Consider the following 20,817-nt stretch of genomic DNA (forward strand, 5'->3'; position numbering starts at 1 on the left):
TGATGTTAGCTTTGTTTTATAGATTTATGTGTGTATGTACGTGCTTTGTCATATGCCATCAGGCCATTATTTCAGTGTAGGCTATGAAATTCCCTCAATAAACTTTTTGTGTCTTAGTTCCTTCTTAATTCCTTATGTAAAACTGTACTTACTTATATAGAAATCAGAATATGAGTTAGAATTTGGTTTAAATTCATGGGGGGATGCACTTGGTTACTGTGATTTTTCATTTAAAGGGAGCCAAATACCATTTTGCATCTAAAGATTTGGGTTTAGTTTTTTATTTCTTCTGAAGTGTCTTCACTAGCATGTAAACAGTGCAAAGAGCTACTGCATTGTCCCTGTCCTGCCCTAGGTATTACGGATGTCAATGGGTGTTCAATACAGCCAAATAGAACCTTGACGTCATGTCAAGGCAGGTACTGTAAGTTAAGGAGGAAGTGTATTTTCAAGTAGGAATGAATAGTTAGGCTTTGGTAAAGAAGGACAAGTGCCGAAAGAGAATAAATAACAGGTTTATTTGTCTTTCGAAGACATTCTTCTGAAGTGATTTTAAAACTTCTGTAGTGTTTAAGTTTTCATATGCACACGACACCTTTGCTACCAACTACTGCTATCAAGTCCAAACTAATTACCTGTGTAAATCAAAATAAGCTTAAGCTTAACCTGAGAGCTTGAGTTCATACACAACCTTAGAAATAGAATATTGTAGTGTCTTCTAAAAAATAATTAGTCTCATCTAATGGCCAGGTAGAAATAGGAAGACAGCCAAACACAGTATGTAGAAGTGTTTCTTACTTACATCTGTACCAATAACAAGGCCAAATACTTGATCCCAGTGCTGCTAACAACATTTTGCTATCAGTTTTGAGATCAGAAATTAATCTTAACTGATGGTATCACGTAAATAAACAAGCTTGTACTGTCTCATATGTATTTAGCAGGCAGACATTTACCACTTGTTTACCATTTTCCTTCCTTTCTCAAGCTGTAGTAGAATTCCTGAACACTATCAAAATTGTGCGATCTTTTTAGGAAACACTCTTCCCATATTGACTTGTGAACCCAAAGAAACAAATGCCATCATAATGGCTTTTCATTTTATGTTAGTTGACAAATAAGAAGCAAGGATCTAGCTCTTGTCTGCCATCAGGTTTATAACCATTTATCTCAGTCATTTTGAATCACATCAGAGAATGTAGGAGGAGAAATCATGCTCAAAACTTCATTTACTGTCTGCTGTGTACATAATTGTTTGTGATACAAAAGATATAAAAAATATATCTTTCCCAAAGGAGTTAATGTATTCAATTGTTTTGAAGTATGTTGCTTTCTCAGTTTTGTATGTAATAAAGCAGAAGTTAATTTTGTTGAAAGAAATTGACGACAACAATAAGCACTTTTAAAATACATAACACTACAGTTTACCCTGGTAGACTTAGGTACATGTGTAAACCAGGATAGCTGCGGATGTGCCTCTTCAGCTAAGCAGATGGCATTAGTGCAAATGAGAGGACTCCTTGCTTTGTGAAGAAGAGAGCACAGAATTAGAGATTTAGGGGCAAGTTATGCTGGACTGTCAGCTGTACCGAGACTATGGAAGCACCGCACAAAATTTAAAAATCCTGAGGGGAAGAAGTTCCAGGCATCAACAAGGAAAATTCTTGTAGCATTGGATATTGTGCTCCACTTTGAACATGTTTTTGCACTTGTCTTTTCCCACCCTTTTGCCAGTATTTGTGAAGGAGTCTCTAATGATAGATTAATGACTTCCCTACAGTACCCTGTTAAGTGAACTTAGTTGGGGAAAATCAGACTTGTTAGACCTCTGTGCATCTAACGTCAGATGGTCAAAGCAGAGGCCAGACTCCTACCCCAGCTGTGCAACTGTGTTCTTTTACCTCCTCTGATAGGCATGCTTTTGGGTTGTGATCTCAGTAACTGTCTCTGGAAATCTTGTGCTGAGATAGCAAGATGTTCCAATGTCCCACAGCATTTCCTGGAACTGTTAATTTTTTTCTGATTTGTTTACCTAATTCAGAAAAAAAATCAGATTTGAAATCTATTAATTTAACAGTTCCCATTCAGACTAGGTTTTGAATTTCTATGAACACAAAAATAAGAATATTCATTGTACAGAATTCTGTGGAAAGGGCTCTTCATGTAAGGTAGTGTCAGCTCTGGATGCCCTGGTAAAAAAGGTTCTGTTGTTGTGGAGGCAGCTTGTTTTACTAAACCTGAGGATCTCCCTCCAGAGTAGCTGTATGCAATAGATGAAGAAAGCTTGGAAGATGGATTCTTGGAGCAGTTTAAGTTGTTTGGCCCAAAACTTTTAGAAGTTGATCCCCTTATTTCATAGTTAACATAGTGACCATTTATGGTACTGTTGCTCTGAAAAACCAAGTCCTAGAATAAAAAAAAAAAAAAAAAAAAAAAACCAAAACAAAAAAAAACCACCTCTAAAAGAAAATATAAAAGAGAGCCCTCTATTTGTAGAAACTTTTCTTTATGGTGGCATCATTAATTTCTGAAAATAATTTTGTTTGTTTTAATAAACATGAAGGTCTGATTCACTCGTTACCTATGCTATGTGATTCCCCATAGCATAATTGTTATGGGGAGTCACACATTAGGATTCCACCTATTCGTCTAGAAGTTGCAGTTGTCACCAGGGCATGCTAGATCTTCTAACAGCAAGTGAAGGACTGTGAAGCAAAAATGACTTGTAAGCCTTAATGTGGTATAGCATTGCTTAGCTTATCAGAGTACATATGAGTACAAAAAAGCAATTGCAAGCCTAGTACTGTGGTTCCATTATGAGATATACAAAGAGCTGTCAAAATGTAATGAAGAAATATTTCTTGTATTTCTAAATCATTCCTTTATCAAATGACGTTTGTATTTTCTTCATCCTATTCTACAGATGGCAGAAATACACTAGTGTGTTCTGTATTTTATTAGGGATTATGTCAAAGCAAAGTATTGCACTGTGTTCAAGAATATTATATAGTATTTTACTATCCTGCTGCACATGTTTTTAATTCAATATTAAACTCCTGCTGGCTTATTGTTTTTACTGATCCTCATGCTGTATTTCAGCTTTGAATTCCAGTTCAATTTGTTGCAGATCCCAGCAGTTTCACTAGCTTTAATTAAAAAAAAAAAAAAAAAAAGAAGAGTTATAAAAATGTGTATTTCATCCAGCTTATGGTGACTTAAAGGTAACACTGTGATGTCTAAGACCTTAGCTTTTCCAAGGTTTTCAAAATATCAGAGTTTTCTTGATCACATATTATCAGTCCAGAGCCATGATTGACTTTTTGTGCTGGAAGCTTAAAGTCCTGCAAACTAGAACAGACCTAGGAGATTTGGATCTCAGGCTGCCAGACGGAAGCTTCAAAATTTGTGTTTTTCCATTATAAAATGACACTTTTGTCAACTGAAATTTGACTTTAAGCAGCCTTCAATGTTAGTAGAAGTGCTTCAGGTTCTTTATATTGAATTGGTGCTGGCATGAAGAGCTATGATGATGTGCTGTTCTTTCCTGTAAGTATGAGTCAAGTTTGGAGGACAGAAAGAATTAAAAATAGAAAATGCAGCAATTCCTCTCATTGGACTATTTTGTGTACTGCCAGCAATGTCATTTAACAGGCATGGTGTGGAAGTGTCCATTCTGTTTGTGAGCTTTAATCCAGAATTCTACATTTGAAAAATGGTTTGCCTCTTCCTGCAATGGCATAGGAGTTCCTAATAACCTTTTTTGCTGAGATCCATCAGTAACATTCAAGAGTTTTGAGCTGCTGAGAAACATGTAAAAGAATCACATATTTTCAGAAATACAATCCAGTTATATTGCACACTATGTCTGTTAGTGATCATTTGCCAAAAAGAATGAATATCCATTTAAGTGTACATATACATATGTGTGTAATTTCCCCTGAAGATGTTCTGAATTTTGTAGACCAAACTATTAGTCTTGAGGATAAAACTGTTTTGTTTTTAATAAACTTTATGTTTTCTAATATTGCTTCCTGTAGAAAGATGTTGGCAGCCTTAAAGGTCACAAAAATATCTTCAGTCATCTCACTTTTATGTATGTCTATGTATAAAAGTGTGTGTATGTTTGTAGTTGATATAAAAATTCCTATGCATTTATCCAGTGTTTCAACTCAAACTTTACATATCTGAACAGTTCTCGAAATAGCTTGAACTATTCGTACAATGAAGTACGTCATTGTTGTTTTCCTCTGTTGTAGATGAGGAAATTGAGGAAGATAAATTAAAGGTTTAGTTATTCTTCTAGCATTTGTTTGTCTTGTTGTAGCACGTATTTTATATGCTATTTTTATGTGCTTTTATTTCTATAGACTCACTGGCTTCGAATAAATTAATCTATGATTAAGGATTGACACATCCCTATAAAGACTACTGTTATGAATTAGAGTGTCAGGTCTTTGCCTCTTTTAGCAATGACTTGTAGCTACAATAGTTTGGAGACATTTGCAGTGACCTAGTACTTACAAGTTGCCTCAGATGGATTTGTGCAGTGTAGCTTTTATCATTACATTTGTCAGGCAGTTCTTGTAAAAAGCCTTGTTTGGGTACCGATGGAGCCTGGCATGCACAGAAATGGTTTAAGGGACTATGGGATGTGCAAGGGGGGAACAGGAAGGAAAGAAGGATAAGATCCTTGGAGAAATATGTGTTGGTATTGCACTAAAATCTGTTTTTCTCAAGCATTAGCATAGCCTCAAATTTAAAAAGTTACTTAGGCTGTGAAATAATTTCATTGCTTTTAGTCTGTGGAGGTTATACTGCAGTCTCAGAAGCTTTTCTGTCCCTTGGTATATATTTTACACAGCTATGGCTTTATACTAATCTTTAACTGCCATTTTCTTTTGACCATTTATGATTTAAGTAATCTAACACACCACTTCTTTTACAGTAGCATTTTAGTGTTTGCAGACAACACTAAAAGAATGTCTAGATCTTTCTTTGGCATTCTACTACCTTGAATGAGCAAATGTATCCTGTACTGAGAGTACAGTTTGGAAAAGAAAAAACAATGCATGAAAGTTGCACTGGCTGCCAAGAAAGCTAATGGAATCCTGGGATGCCTTAGGACGAGTGTGGCCAGGAGGTCGTGGGAGGTTCTCCTTCCCCTCTACACTGCCCTAGTGAGGCCCCATCTGGAGTGCTGTGTCCAGTTCTGGGCTCCCCACTTCAAGAAAGATGAAGAGTTACTGGAGAGAGTCCAGCAGAGGGCTACAAGGATGGTGAGGGGACTGGAACATCTCTCCTACGAGGAGAGGCTGAGGGAGCTGGGCTTGTTCAGCCTGAAGAAGAGAAGGCTACGAGGCGACCTAATAAATGCTTATAAATATCTCAAGGGTGGGTGTCAAGAGGATGGGGCCAGACTCTTTTCAGTGGTGCCCAGCGACAGGACAAGGGGCAATGGGCACAAACTGAAGCACAGGAAGTTCCGTCTGAAAAGGAGGAAGAACTTCTTCCCTCTGAGGGTGACGGAGCACTGGCACAGGCTGCCCAGGGAGGTTGTGGAGTCCCAGGGATGTTGTGGAGTCTCCTTCTCTGGATATATTCCAGACCCGCCTGGACTAGATCCTATGCAGCCTGCTGTAGGTGGCCCTTCTTCGGCAGGAGGGTTGGACTAGATGACCCACAGAGGTCCCTTCCAACCCCTACCATTCTGTGATTCTGTGAATGCATGTACAGGAGGACATGCCTTTGAAATACTGAATGAAACTCAGGGCATTGCTGCTGAAACAAGTGTGGATTCACCACAGTAAATGGAAGAATGGAATTCACCTCCCCTATTTAAAACTCAGTGTTAAAATCCATTTGCTGAAATTAAGTTTAGCGTTGAAATACAGCAAATGTATGTTAGCTGCAAAAACTTGTTTGTATGCGAGCTATCCAGTTTTGCTCATTTACACAAGTTCAGTGTTTATTACTTTTAATGTAAGTATGCCTTGTTATGATAGCAGGTATGGGCCAAAATTCTTCAGAAAGGGTACTGGGGTTTTAGTAGCAGATTCGTTGATATTAATCTTAGTGCTTTCAATAATGAATTTTGGGTTGTTTTTAATTTCTTCCTAAGAGAGAGATGGGGAACTGGGAGAATCTATGAAAACAGAATGAAATGGGTATGGGTCACAACAAACAAGTTGGGTTTTTTTCCTTGAATTGGCTTACTTTTATTTCGCTAGCTGCCCTGTTTTGAAACTAGTCCATATTTCAAGTAGATGAACAAAGAGTTCTTCAGACATTTCAGTCATTTGTTTCTGTGTGGTTATGGTTTTTCTGTAGAACTGTAACCTATGCAGCATCTGTTAATGAAGTACATAAATCTTCTCCTTGACCCAATATCCAGTCAAAGAAGGATCTGTCTGGTAGGTACTTGTATGCTGTTTCTCTACACAGTAGTAATGGAGACAGTAAAGCTGAAAGATTCAGAAGTCTGGGGAGCTTGGAAGACATGTTTCAATGACCACAGGTATTTCTCTCATAGGTAGTGACTGGCCGTGGTGAATCTCCATTGCTCTGAAACCCCTTCCTTTCCTTTTTTTTCCTTTGTCTGTTTTCTTCCTATGGCTTGAAGTTCAGCCTGTCATTCTCATCAAAATGGTTCTTTGAAGTCAAACAAAAAAGGCCATATGAGCAAAGTCTACTGTCATTTCAGCTAAATTATCTACCAGGCCACTAAGCAACAGGGGAAGCACCAGAGGTGTTTGAATTACAGAAGCGATTGTTCAAGTTTTAGGTAAAAAATTACTGAAACTTTAGAATGCAAACTACTGTTTTGAAAAATAACAGGAACCTGTTAACTCCCAGTGAAGAGCTGTTTTCTTACTAAGCTTCTAGCAATAAATGAGAACGCTGGCCTATGGATAAAAATCTAGCAAAGAAAGTATAAAAAATATTTAAAGGTGTCTTTTTATCTCAAAAATCTGCAAAAAGGATTTCATAAGTTTGATTGGCAGGAGGTGTAATTTTTTCTTTTCAATTTCTGTTGTGTTGGGAAAAAAAGCCAGAATGTGCTTCCATGATTCCTGCAGTTTTAGAAGTCCTAAATTCCACTGGACTATGTTGGTCTTCCTTTTAAGTCTTACTTTTTATTATTATTATTATTATTGTTTTTCCAAGTTCTCATTTGATTTTGGAGCATATTAATTGCTTCCACAAAGTAGAATGTTTTGATTGATACCAGGCTTTTTTGAGCAAAATAGCTCTACAGTCTGCTTGTTGGTTGCTTACTGGTACAGCCGTCGCTGGCGAGTGCAGAAAACTCTTCTGGAGTGGTACTTTGCCATTGTTATTTTAATAAATGGGGATAATTGGGAGGTTAAGCAGTGCTAGTTATTTTTTCTGCTTTGTTTCATATCCCTTTTAATGTTAAATGCAAAATAATAGGCGTGAAGTCTGTGGCAATAAAAACTGTTTAGAGCTGTAACTTCCTTCCTGCTTCAGTAGTTAGACACAACAATAAATGCAATTCTTCTGAGGAAAAGGTGAAGCAATATACCTTGAAAACTCTTTGCACTCTAGTTCTTTTTATTGTAAAATTTGAAAGCAACCTTTCATTCTTCTTTGTCTTCTTGTCCCCTAAACATACTCTTTTATAGTTGTTTAATTCATCGTTCCTTGGAATTTCTGTGGCATCATTTCTGTTGACTGCAGTGAATATTTAGTATCCAAAATACAAGACTCTAGTCAACTGTGCTTTCTCTTGTTATTGAATCTTACAAACTATTGAATCTTATTAAGAAGCCCATGACTTATAATAGGTATTTTCATCTATTGATAGCAGACTCATTTTTGCCTGTTCCATAGCTACTATGCTATATATTAATTTTTCTGTCACTTGTGGCATAAGCACTCAACTACTGAGTGAATGCTGATACAGAAATTCGGTCTTGTTTTTAAATTCCATCACCAGCATGGTCATACATACAGACACATGTGAAGACACACACACACATCTATATTCCTATTGGAAAGAATATAACAGGCATACAAAATAATCTACTGCATAGTAGTCTAGTATAGGGTGGAGTGGGAATCCAAGTGTCAGTCCTAAATGCAAGGAAAGGAAGAGTACGAAGTATGGAGGCTATGTGAAAGTAAAGGAGTGCAGAACAGCCTACCTGAAATACTAGAGAATGAGGAGTTAATCTCGGTCATACTATACTTTTTAGCAGGGCCTGTAGCGATGGGACAAGGGATAATGGTTTTAATCTAAAAGAGGGTAGGTTTAGACTAGATGTAAGAAAGAAATTTTTTACGATGAGGTTGGTGAAACACTGGAACAGGTTGCCCAGAGAGGTGGTAGATGCCCCATCCCTGAAAACATTCAAGGTCAGGTTGGATGGAGCTCCGAGCAACCTGATTTAGTTTAAGATGTCCCTGCTTGTTGCAGAGGGGGTTGGACTAGATGATCTTTAAAGGTCCCTGCCAACCCAAACTATTCTATGATTCTATGATAGCATGTGATCCTTTTTCAAGGCTCAGATGGAAGTGTAATGAGACCGGGATCTGCTGGAGGACTGGTGGGAGAGTAGGAAGCCTGAACCAGTCTGTATCAGAAACATGTCTTATTTTTGGATTGTTTTGTAAACCAAGTATTGAACACTGAAACCATTTTTTTGATGTACTGTCATGAAAAAATATTTTAAAAATCGTAGACTGAACTCCAAAAAGTCCTGAGACCGGTTTGGAAATAGCAAATGTAACAGTAATAGTAGAAAGATCTCACTTTCAGTCTGTTTTATGAATTTCGGTTCTGTAGGGCACGAGTTGTATTCTCAAATGTCTTCCTGCAGTTCTGAGCACCAGCAAAAATTTGTGTGTTTGTGACTTTTTGATGTAACCAAGATTATGTGTTTGTATCTTCCCTGCACCTATGGTGTTAATGAAAACAGAAACTCTAGATATTTTCTTACAAAATGAGACTTAGCAGTATTACATTTTCTCATCTGTGTTTTTATGTGCTGTTTTACATGTTTAGTAGAGTGGGATTTCCTTTGTGGTCTTTTTCTTACAGTATTGCATCAGAAGTCTAACACTTGGACAAGGCAACGAGGGCTTAGATTCAGGAAGTACGTGTATTAACGTGCATTGAGCTGTAAGTGGTAATCAGGAGGGTTATGACTTTACCAGAAGCCAATTTCTTATCTTTAATAATGTGACACGTTTTTGTGTCACCATATCTTTGGTCTTTCTGGCATGTACGGCAGCTACTCAATTCACAAGAAACTTAGCAGTTGGTTCAGATTATAATGCTTGCTGAAATTCATTTATGGCAATAGTAAAAGCAGTCCTTGATTTTTGATGCTTACGCAATGGGTCATATACTCTCTGTACCACAGAATCTTCATAGGACTATTTGTGTTGAGTTTTGTAGGTTTTCAAAGGAAAACATCATGTTTGTCTGTAGAAGGGGAGAAAAAGGGAGGGAAGAGGACAGCCTTGTTAATTGATCAAAAAAAGCAAGTATTTCAGAGAAGGGCAGAGAAGACCTCCCATAGCAGGTCCTTGCTTGGGACACCAGGCCTTATGCATCTTCCTGGGTACTGAACTAGTCAGTTAGCAGTGATCCCTTTGCAGCTTGTGATGCAATCTGATGATTTTTTGCGAGCAACATTATAAAATACAAGAAAGCCCCCTATCCTGATCTCAGCAAGAGCATTGCATGAGAAATGAATGTCTAAATTACAGTCTAAATGCTTTCTTGATGCATTTTGGGTAGATCGTGTTCTCCTGCCTGCAGTTTATGAACTTGTCTGATTTACATGTTGACATAAATCACGGACTTCTGAATACAGTTGTATGAATTTATGGCAGGGTTCACTTACAATTTACTTGTTGATGTGAATGTTAACTGAGCTGATATAGATTGTTATATATATCAATTTTGCATTTACATAATGTTTATGAAGTCGGGCACTGTTATTGTGTCAAATATTCAGGTTTCCTTTTCTCTGCCTTGGAATGTTGTAACAAAAACTTGAGAATATAAGAGGAGCAAAGGAAAGATTGGTTAAGTGTCTTTTGGGTGGTGGGTTGTTTTTTTTCTTTAAAGTTTTGACCATAAATCAGTCATATCCCAGGGGAAGAACAAAATACGTAGAAGAAAAGAGAATATAATTTCAGTGGTAGAACATGTTCAGATTCACTGGAAATTCTTGTGAGCACTTGTAAAACTGATGCAAGGTGAGATACTGGCATTGTAAACTAGCATAAATAAACACTGGCTGCAAACATGGCCAAGTTCAGCAAATGCCAAAACCACATTGCTCAGTAGTTCAGGGCTTGCATAGTGGACACAAGAATAAAATTACTGTAGGAACTTTGATATAGTATTGCATTTCATAATACTCCATGTAACCTCTTATCTTATGGTTCAGTATATCTGATCCTAATATGTTGCAGCAACTATAGGTTAGACTGGGGATTGTTGTCCCAGTCTGGAACTTGTAATTTGTGAAAGCTAAATTTCAAAGGAAGAAAGAGTTTTTCTTTTGTAACTGAATATTTTGTTGTTGTGTACTGAAACCACCTTTTACCCTCAAAATAAACTGCAGGAGTTGAATTAACTTAGGCAGTGTGTTCCATATCATTTAGGTGTGAAGACATGATTAACTAAGTTGGAAAATTGGTTTCCTTTTTGAATTTGTCTAGATGATTTTGGACTGTCTGCTTCGCTTTTCTGCTCATCTCCACAAGGCCACTATTCCCTTAGATGGCCAGTTGCACTCTTACTGTGGATGCTGTAGCTGCTAGTAGGGATGAATGCATTATATGCTGGTTTATCCCAAATGAAAATGAAGGCTGAATATGGCAAGCTACGTGCAGTCCTCTAGCTGCCAAATTGCCTTAGCCTATGGCTATTGTGGTTGAAATGCGTAAAAGCAGTGACTGTATCTAAAAGGTTATTATTTTCTGTGTCTTCTGTGGTAGCTCTGTCTGATGGAAGCTGCTGAGTCTGACATCTCAGGTTCCTTAGGAGCCTTGAAGGCAGATGATCCCACTTGGCCTGGGACTGTCACAGTCCAACTGATTTTGCTTGCTTGGTTGTTGCCAGCTTGTGCTGGACATGGCAGGTCCTTTTTGCAGTAGCATCATGTGGGTTATCTAACAGTCACTAAAAATCTGGATTCCTCTGTCCTGACTTCGGACCTTTCTACAGAACCTAGAAACTTTGCTGTTTCTTTGAACCCCTTCCTGAGAATCCCTTACTATTTTCGGTTCTGCTTTCCTCTCAATGCTTGGAGCCTTTTTGATGAAGTCATGGTAGAACTGCCTGTAATACGTTTAAAGGCAGATCTATAGCAATAGGAATATGGGGAGAGTATGTCTATAAAGAGAATTCAAATAATTTTGAATGTTTATGAAACCAATATAAATCAACGACTGACTTTTTAAGAGGTCCTCTGAATGTAACTGTTACAAAACTATAAAGGTGGCAGTGGCCCAAAGAGTGGAATACAAAATTAGCGTCTTTCAGGGAATTAATTATAAAATGCCAGCTGTGTGAAAAATGATGCTGATCACACTTGGTTACGTTAAGGGGAATGTTGTCTGAATGAAGACTGCAAGGATTAGTCTTGTGTTTTCTAGTACTGCATTCTCTTGCCCTTCTATTTCTTGTACACATCTTTATAATGGTGTAAAGATTTTATCAGAGAGTGGAAATCGGATTTTGAGAGCAAAAAAAAAAAAAAGTCACCTGCCAGTAATCCTGAACATGGCTGTTGAATGGATTTGACCCTGATTTCAGCTTTGTTCTTGGCAGGTGCCTGGAGGCCTTTCAGTCTGCTTTAGAAGACCTTGTTTTAAAAACAGTAGTATTTGTCGCCTAATTATGAATGCAGATTCTGCATGTGTTTGTGATTTACAAGGCCTTGCTTATGTGAAACAGGCTGTAAACTCTCCTTGGAAATGTATAGTAGTCTGGAGTAGATAATTACACTTTGAGAAAAGAGCCTCTGTTTCCAGTGAAAACACTGTAAAGTTATTTCAGAAATGCTCTGACCTCAGACGTTTCATATAACTTACACAAAATGCTTTCACATTTGTGCAGCAGCTAGCGGCTTGATCTCTGCCATCTCATAAACGAAAGCACAGAAGTCTCCCTGGGAAAAAAGCAGGATGTCTATGCTGTGGCCAACAAAGCTAGTGTTATTTTACTCACTCTGTTCTTTGTGTCTATACCCTTAAACAGAAGAAACCTTGCCTCCTTTAAGCAAATCTGTCTCCTAATCACACCCCACCCCCGCAAACCCAACTTTCCCTCAGATTTTGCTTCTTCCCTGCCTACACTCTGTGTACATACACTAATAAATTCTGCAGTAAAAACCTTGGGAGAATTTCTCGGCACAAATGGAAAGAAGATGTCAAAGCCTGAGGACAGGAATTTTCTTTTTAAAGTTGCAAAAACAATAGCAAACAATTGAAACAATAGGGGAAGAGCCAGAGATGAGTAAACAAGCCATAAAAGAATTGCATTAATTTTCTTTCAGTGAAACCCCATTGGTTCTCTTCGCCAGCATCCAAAAGAGCTATTTTAGTTTGCAATCGTTTGTTTGTTTTTCTAGACTCTTGGTGGAAGGCAAAAGCGTTGCAAATACAACTGCAGGGACTTGTGAGAATGTTCACACCAGAAATGCTCTTTTGGCCTTTTGAAAAGCTGTTTTTAACTGCTGGTACAATAAAGTTGTCAGATATTGATGAAGACTTTGTATGAAAAATTTGTGTGCTGGAAGGATGACTTAATAGAAACAATGGTGTGTGGCACTCAGGCAGAGCAGACAGCAAGCAGTCATAATTGTTGGCTTTGCCCAACAAAGAACAATGAAAAAAACCCCTGGATTTCTGAATATGATGCGGACAGGTAATTTCCAGAAAACCCTGCACAGAAAAAGAGCAACACTTAATTGAGATATGTGATTCAGTCTTATTGAAAAACATGACTGGGTATGGTGTGTGCTTTCAGAGAACTCTTACCAGAGGAAAACAGGCAGGAGAGAGGCAGGGCCGCTTCTGCAGGTGAAGGCAGCTGAGCATGTTGCCAGCAGTTGCACCAGGGAGACAGTCTAGCAGCCCCACAGCTCTGTGGGCTGAACCTCTTGTGTGAGCACGCTCTGACTTGTTTCTGTTCCAGTGAGCCAGCTTAGCTCAGGGGGCTGACGCCATCTCTCCTGTCTCAGCTTGTACCAACTGGCAGAGCTGTGGCAGACACACCTCGGAAAAGTTGTGAGCCAAAACCCATCAGAAACAGGACTGCCCTTGGGCATAAGAATGGTGTTGAGCATCTGGATAAAGGCAGTAACTCCCACGATCGCGGCACAATCCAAAACCCAACATCTGCCTGCAGTCTTGGTCATGTCATGTTATCTATAATTTCATGCCTAAGGCCCAAGAAATAGGATTCTGACTGTAGCAGATAGGGGTTGTGTTATTTGCAGTTTGCAGCCAGTAAGATATTCAGAGCCAGTAATGGTTTGATATTTTAAGGAGACAGAACACATGAGCACAGCCCTTCGCTTGTGCTCAGTGTTCACTGTAAAAGAGGCAATAACAGCCAGCGTTGACTGATTTTAGTTCTTCCCATTCTGTAATTACTGTGTTACTGATGATACAAGTCTCCAAATTCACAAGCTTAATGGCATGTATGTGCAAGTTTTAAAGGGGGCATGCTGAAAATGTGCTCCACTGTAATGTCACCTCCAGCTAAGTGTATCTGGAGTCTGTAGCTAACAGTAGACAGTGATGCATGTAGTTTCCAGTGTGTATATATATGAACATGTGCATTGGAAAGGGTCAGTAAGGGTTGAAGTATAAAAAAAAATAGGTGGAGAGACTTTAAAGGTGCAGCAGGGTTGTAGCCACTCATTAAATTATTTTGTGTTTAAAGCGGACAAGTTCTTTCAGGGCAACACGAAGTGCACGGGGGACATGGTTAACTGAGCAGATGGTTTCCACGCAGCTAGCAGTGAGCACTGTCCTTCCTAAAGCAGATGTGGGGATGTCAGGTAGGAGGCTTGTTTCTATGTCCTCTGCAGCAGACAGAAGAGATGGCAGGCTATGTTAGGACAGGCATATGCTTTAATTCCTTGAAAGATACAGCAGCAGATGCTCTTCTCTGGCATGCATCAGAAGCCCTTAAAAATAAGCAGAAAATTGGCTACAATAGCGATTCTCGAAGAGTTGCATGTGGTTGATCACATCTTTAATACACAGCAGACTGACCTTCCTTCCATTTGCATTTATATGAACCATATGAATTTTTACTGGTGTAAATTCTGAAATGGTTCAAATGTGCTCAGCTCAACTAGGTTGCACTAGGTTATTTCTAGTTATGTTGCTGGTAGCGCACACACACACACACACACACTCTCTTTTTCTGTTATAACAGTGGACCCTCCTAGCTTGGATGGCTCTTTCTCTGTTTCCAGCTGTTTGTATATGTATCTCAGGTCCTTCTTTGTGATGAAACACCTGCAAATCTTTCAGAAAGCTGGAGGTAGAGTCTGCACTGTGTAAGCAGCCAGTTCTCTGCAGACTGATAGCAGTTTTGTTCACAAGATACTAACCTGAAAACTAGTGCTTTAGAAACCTGCTGGTAGCTTTCTGGAAGGTGCTCAATAAAAATGGCATAGGAAAGGACCTGTTTTGTGATTCCGTCACCTTACTGTTTGTCTGGTGGTAAGTAACAATACTAATTCTGCAAAATCATGTTATACAAAGAATTCATTTTGCCTAAAACAGTGTTCTTGAGACTAAACATGAACTTCAGCATTGCCAAAAATAGGAATGAAATCACTACTTTTAGATTCCCTAATCCATTTTTATTTGGCAATCTAAGCCAAGGAGGGTTCCAAAATCCATGGCAGATTTGTATGTCTCTGAATTTATTAGCTGCACTTGCAAAGAAGTTTTACAGCCTTAGAAAACATTTATTATCTGATAGGAGATAAACTGTTGTCCCTAACCAGAATCAATAGAACTTTTGCCATTTCAGGCATAAATCTACTTGTCTAAGTAGTCTGATTCAACGCATGGGGTGAGGAAACTATTGAAGATACAACTGCACAGTGCCTATTATTAATAAAGCGAAGAAGCCGTCTCTGGAATAGCTCTGGCATGTGGAGTGAAAAATTACAAGGAAATACATTGTTAGGAAGAAATCACAGGCTGGCGCAGCCCTGTGTCTTGCCGTGTCTCAGAACTTCATCAGTATCAGTAATTCATCTTTGCTTCTGTTTCTTTCAGGGCCCTCCTGGTCCAAAAGGCGAGAAGGTGAGTTGATGTACAGGTGACACTTACCAGGTGAATGGAAAGCCCTCCCAGCATGAACAAAAGAGACCGTTTGTATTGACGCAGTGTAATGTTAGATTATGTAAGAGAGCTGGGTAGCACACAGATGCTGTGTTAAACCTATCATCTCATCTTTCCACTTTGCAGGGAGATCAAGGTGATCAGGGCCCTCGGGTAAGCATCTTAAAAAAAATGTTACACTTCCCCTTCGCTGAGTAGGCAATTAGTCTGTAGTGCAAAACTAAATTAAATACACTGTCTGAGCTAATTATGCTTATTAGCTGCATTTACCCTGCATGTTGAAGTAAGTGTCTGCAGGACAGTAATACTGAACATGACCAGATAGTGTCTGGGAAGATCTGAGTAACAGTAGGAAGTAATGCATTACAATACACAATTTCCATTATGGGTGGAAGCAGGTTTCACAGTGATTTTGCTCTGCTGTATAAAAGCTGGCTTTCCTAACCAAACCTTTCAGTTTCCCCAGCAATGTTTTCACACCTTGCATGGGCTCCCACAATGCAGAGGGCCGGTGGGTTTCTAATAAATGTACTTCTAGATTTCATGTAAAAATGTATCTAGTATTTAGTGAATTATAAACAAATACCGTATATGCATGCATTAGCTCTTTTTCCTGACATGTATGTATTTAATATTTTTAATAATAACAATAATATCACCTCATAAATACATCCAGATGATTAGACAGAACATGTTTTAGTTGTGAAAATGTAAAGGTTCTTTTAATTTTCAAACATCATGTTTATTTTAACTGAGAACTAGAGGAATACAGGGGTGAAAGTTCAGGCAGATTGGCTGTGCCAGTTCATTCTTCTTTACATCTGTGCTTCATTAGAAAACATTTGGTTACACTGTTCTGATGATATAGTGGCTCTCTTCGGTTACATATTTATAAGTTTTTCCATAACAGCATGTTCCATAGATTTTTTTTTTATGTCTACTATGTTAAATATTTTGAATTTGCAATTTTATTTTATTCTATTTTTTCATAGTATTTGATTTAATTTTAATTTTTGCAGTCAATAAGATTATCTAAAGTCGCAACATGCTTTTACAGCTGAATTTGGTGTTGGTGCTACTAGTGTTAATTACCTACGGTGTCCTGTTATGCTCAGAGATATGACTGCACGCTGTAAAGACAGGGGCCTGTTAGTGAACAGCTTTAAATATTATTTCAGTTGAAACTCAGAAAGAAGAATTGGAAAACTATTTAAAGAAATAAAAAGGAAGTAGAGAGTAACAATGTGAGGAACATGTTTTTTCTAGGCTAACTAATGCACAGACTGAAGGTACTGAGGAATGTAAGAATTTCCTTTTAACTTCTAAGAAAGTTTAGCATCTCTCAGAAGCCATGCTGGGCTGTATATTTTGGCTGGTTCTGTGCTACAGAATCTCATGGAGAATGTGAGGAGAGGGCAGAGGAGGAGAGTGGATTAGTGCCTGTGGTTTAGGAGAGGGTGCTCCATTCAGAAAGCATGTGTAGGTGCTTGCAGTCAGTGACCTTACATTCAGAACTGGTGTTCAGTCCAGAACAGGAGAGCAAATTTGACAGAGGTATCGGAGGAGGATACATTAACAAATAAATATGGAAGAGCAGTGTTGTAAAGGGTATTACATAGCTGAGGATAAGAATCTGGAATTATGAGTATTGAAGAAATTTCCAGGGAAAGGCCCCGAGATCTGAACACAGAAAAACAAATGAAGTGGTATCAACACAAGGGAACAATGATGCCTTTTTTTTCCCATGGCAGCATAAAATGGATGAGCAGAGAACAGTTTTCTGGGGAAAGCAAAGATGCCAGAGCCTCCACTGATCCAGAAATTTTGGCAAATTGTTGGAGAGATGTAAGAACTGGAAAGTGGTTAACCGTGCGTGACTTTCAGTCCCTGGGCTGAAAGTGTTGGCAATGCCCAATAAGAAGGTGCGGGTTTGTTCAGTGTTACCTTGTAGGCAGAAGACCTGCAATGACTGCAGTGGAATGCTTGCTGCACAGAGCCTGCCGTGTCCCGCTTTGCCAAGACACACCCCCTGTACTGGAGGGCAATAGAGTGTGCATTGGACCATACACATCACGGTTGTGGCTACTTTGTAGCTTTGGTAAATCAAGTGCAGCTAAAAAGCAAAAAATATCTAACCTAAGGAATTCATATTTAAGGACATTGCAAAGTTATGTCTGCAGCAGCAGCTGGCAGTTGAGACTGAATTCTGTATATGAATATAGAAAAGGAACTGAATAAGGTCAGCAGTAGAGAGGAAGAGGTGGTGAATAGCACCTTGTGGGCTAGCTGAACCTTCACTGATTGTTTATTCAATGCATATTGTAGTAACGTACCTGTTTTTTAAGTATATGGATATAACTTAGATAATTTGCCCAGTCTTGCTCGTTTTCCCTTTATCTTTTTTGAAATGCATTGAAATGTGTTCCACAGCAGCGTCACCTTTTTTTCCTAGTGTATCTCACAAGTAATAAGTACTACAAAGCCTCTGACCATTTTATGTTTCATCGTACAGCAGTTATCTCTTCTGATGACTGTCTTCAGGGTGAATTGCTCAGCTTGCTGTGCCAGGGGATTTACAATATAATTAATGGAATTTATATGTGTAAGCCAGTCATGCACCAAATGAAACTAAACCAATTTAAACCTGGTTGGTTACCTTTGTATATAGTTTTCCATCCCCGCCTATGTAAAATAAATGGTTTTGGAGATAATACTATACCATATTATTTTAGAGAAATATTGTACCTGAAAGTGACAGTGGAGTGACATCAACAGGACAAGTTTGCAGAAATACTGGTTATAATATCTAAATACTGGTTATAATATCTAAAAGTGATGGACATTTTAGAGCTAATTCATCTTTTACAGATAAGAGGCCAGAAGTTTCTTTGTTTTTATGTTTCTACATATTGCTTTGAAACTAGCATTTAGGTTATCAAAGATTTTTGTAGTTCCAGGTTATTTTTATGACTGAAATTTCAAAATGACCCTTATTCTTTATCAAAGCTGCTTGCTTTCCTCCAGACATTTTCATTAGTTAAAAGAAACCAAAATAAAATGTGGAGACTGTACAAGTCAAGATGAGACCTTAAACTTTTAAAATCCTCCTGAAAAGGAAAGAAAAATATTTGTGAAAAAAGACATTGTTGCTTTCTGTCCCCATCCAACTCTTCACCTTGGGCCTTGAGATTTTTGAGAGATCCTTCTCTCCAAAATAATTTCAAAACTGTAACAACAGTAATCAGTTATCTCAAAACTTCTTATTCACAGTCACTGGACATGCTTGAATATATACTGGACTGCTTTGAAGTTCAGGTTTTCTTGAAAATATCTTCAATAAATTAATACACTAGTAGGAGCCCAACCCTGCAAGTACTGCCAAGAGGTCAGGTGTTTGTATTTTTAGAATAATAGGTCTGATGGTTTTGTCTTTTTTTAAATAATCAGAGGGGTTTTCTCAACGTTGATCAGTCTCCTTCACCACACAGAGATGGCATAAGGGCTCTAGTTTATAATCTACTTATGCTCATACTGCCTGTAGAAACTGTGAGCCAAAACAACATTACAGTAGTGTGAGCAATGTCAAAATTCACGCCTTGAGTGTGAGTTTGAGCAGCGGGTTAGTATGGCTTTTGATCACATGAGACCACAGACAAGTAGTGGTGGATGCATTCAAAAGTCCTGATCCTGTCTGAAAAAATGCTTTTTTGATCTCTTTATATATTTTTTTGTCTGAGATCTCTGCTCATTACTGTAAAGTTCTGGTAGACTAAACATTTAGGTCAAATGCAGAACTAGCTTTCCTCAATAGCAGTGCAAGAAACAGTAATGTTACTAAATCTTTTGGATGCTTTTCCTTTTGCAGAGGACATGGCTTCATGGCATGTCTGTGGAGATTTGCATTACTGTACTGAGCCATGACAAAATTAAAAATGATGAGTTTTACCCTGGGGACTATTAGAATAAATGCTGATGTCAGTCTACTGCTTTGTTCCCGTTGCTCAGCTCTATCCCAATTTTAAAAAAGCCTTTGAAGATTTCACAATGGTAGGATTGCAAATGATATATTGTCGAAGTAGAGATTGTACCCTGATTAATGGAAATAGATTTTCAGAGGTGAATGTTTGGGTATGGAACAGCTAGAACTCAGTGTCTTAATCAGTCTGTTCTCATCCTTCTGTAAATCACATAATAAATGTCTTCTGTTCTTTAGTTCAGATAGATGAGAGATTCCTTGCTTATCAGCTCTAGAAATCATCAGCTAGCAGCTGCCTTTAGGTTGGTTTTGGTCTAAGTACAATGAGAAACCACCCAGAAGCCACACTCAAGTATTTCCATAAACTTGTTTTCTCCTTTTGGTATGTTTAAGTAAATTTTCCTAGCAGCTGGATCTGCACAGAACTGATAATATCTCTAAAATATCTTCAGCAGAAGACATGAAGTTCTAGAAAAGAAAGGTACGCAGAAGTTTATAGCATTGTGTTAACCTTTATTGACTTGAAGATGAAAAAGATTCCTTGTGTACTGTTAAAACAGGTTCAGGTAGTGATATAATGTTCTTTTCTATTTAACACTTTCCTATTACCTGTTTTCTTTTAATACATTTGCTACTTACTTGCTGCCTACTAGAGAGAAATCATTGTTTTGTGATAGAAATTTTGCAGTTTCTGCTCTTCTGTGCTGGCAAACTATTTAAAAATTATCTAGTGTTGACAAAAATGGTCCTGGAAGCAGTCTGTTTAGTGAAATAACTAAACACAAATGTATGTGTATATATAGATATAAGCTATCTTTTTAAACTGAAGTATTGCTTTACTTGTTACATTATAGACATAATTTTTATAAACAGTCGTATATTAAAGGAAAATTAAATATATCCAAGCAATACGTTTTGAGCTGATTTTGTTTTAAGGAAAATTTTTAAAAGTCTGGTTTTAATATGTGTGTATTATTTTTAGTTAATATGTTTCTAAGGAAGTTATAATAAATATTTTTAGCCTTTTCCTGCTCCTGCTGACAATAAATGGAAAACCTATATTCATGTCATTAGAATCAGTACCTCATTCATAAATCAGAAAGTACTAGTTACTGAATGATGAATAAACCATGATCATTAACTTTTCACCCTCTTTTAAAGCCATCTTATTTTGTATTATCTTGCATTCAAAGGTTGGCACTTTTTTTTTTAAAGGAACAGGTTTGCCTCAGAAAATAGATAGTAGTATATAGCTGAAACTGATTTCTTGCCTGCACCAAAAGCAAGACTCAATTTTTTGGAGGCATTGCTGACTGTAGCTAATGTAGATAAATCAGTGACATAATAGGAATCTTTGTTCCCAAACAGTGCATGCTGCTAATTTTTATCCTCACTTACCATCTTGTCAAAGAAAAAATGTATAGTGGTATAGTCAGAGTATGATATTAATTCAATATTATTTTATATAATTTAAACATATTCTG

At 37.9% G+C, this 20,817-nt stretch overlaps 1 protein-coding gene across 9 annotated transcripts in view; it reads left to right on the plus strand.

Moving 5' to 3' along the window:
- The window catches only part of COL25A1 (collagen type XXV alpha 1 chain), a 335,822-nt gene that overhangs the window by 210,028 nt on the left and 104,977 nt on the right, over positions 1-20,817 (plus strand). For 7 of the 9 annotated variants that reach the window (XM_075421352.1, XM_075421360.1, XM_075421351.1 and 4 more), the window contains 2 exons: positions 15,292-15,318; positions 15,484-15,510. The exons of 1 other annotated variant lie outside the window; for it this stretch is intronic. In XM_075421352.1, coding sequence (XP_075277467.1) covers positions 15,292-15,318; positions 15,484-15,510 — 54 coding nt within the window. The remainder of the gene's footprint in view (positions 1-15,291; positions 15,319-15,483; positions 15,511-20,817) is intronic. One more of the 9 variants, XM_075421353.1, reaches the window with a different exon arrangement.

The sequence above is a fragment of the Opisthocomus hoazin genome, chromosome 5, assembly GCF_030867145.1.
Source record: "Opisthocomus hoazin isolate bOpiHoa1 chromosome 5, bOpiHoa1.hap1, whole genome shotgun sequence".
Taxonomy (NCBI): domain Eukaryota; kingdom Metazoa; phylum Chordata; class Aves; order Opisthocomiformes; family Opisthocomidae; genus Opisthocomus; species Opisthocomus hoazin.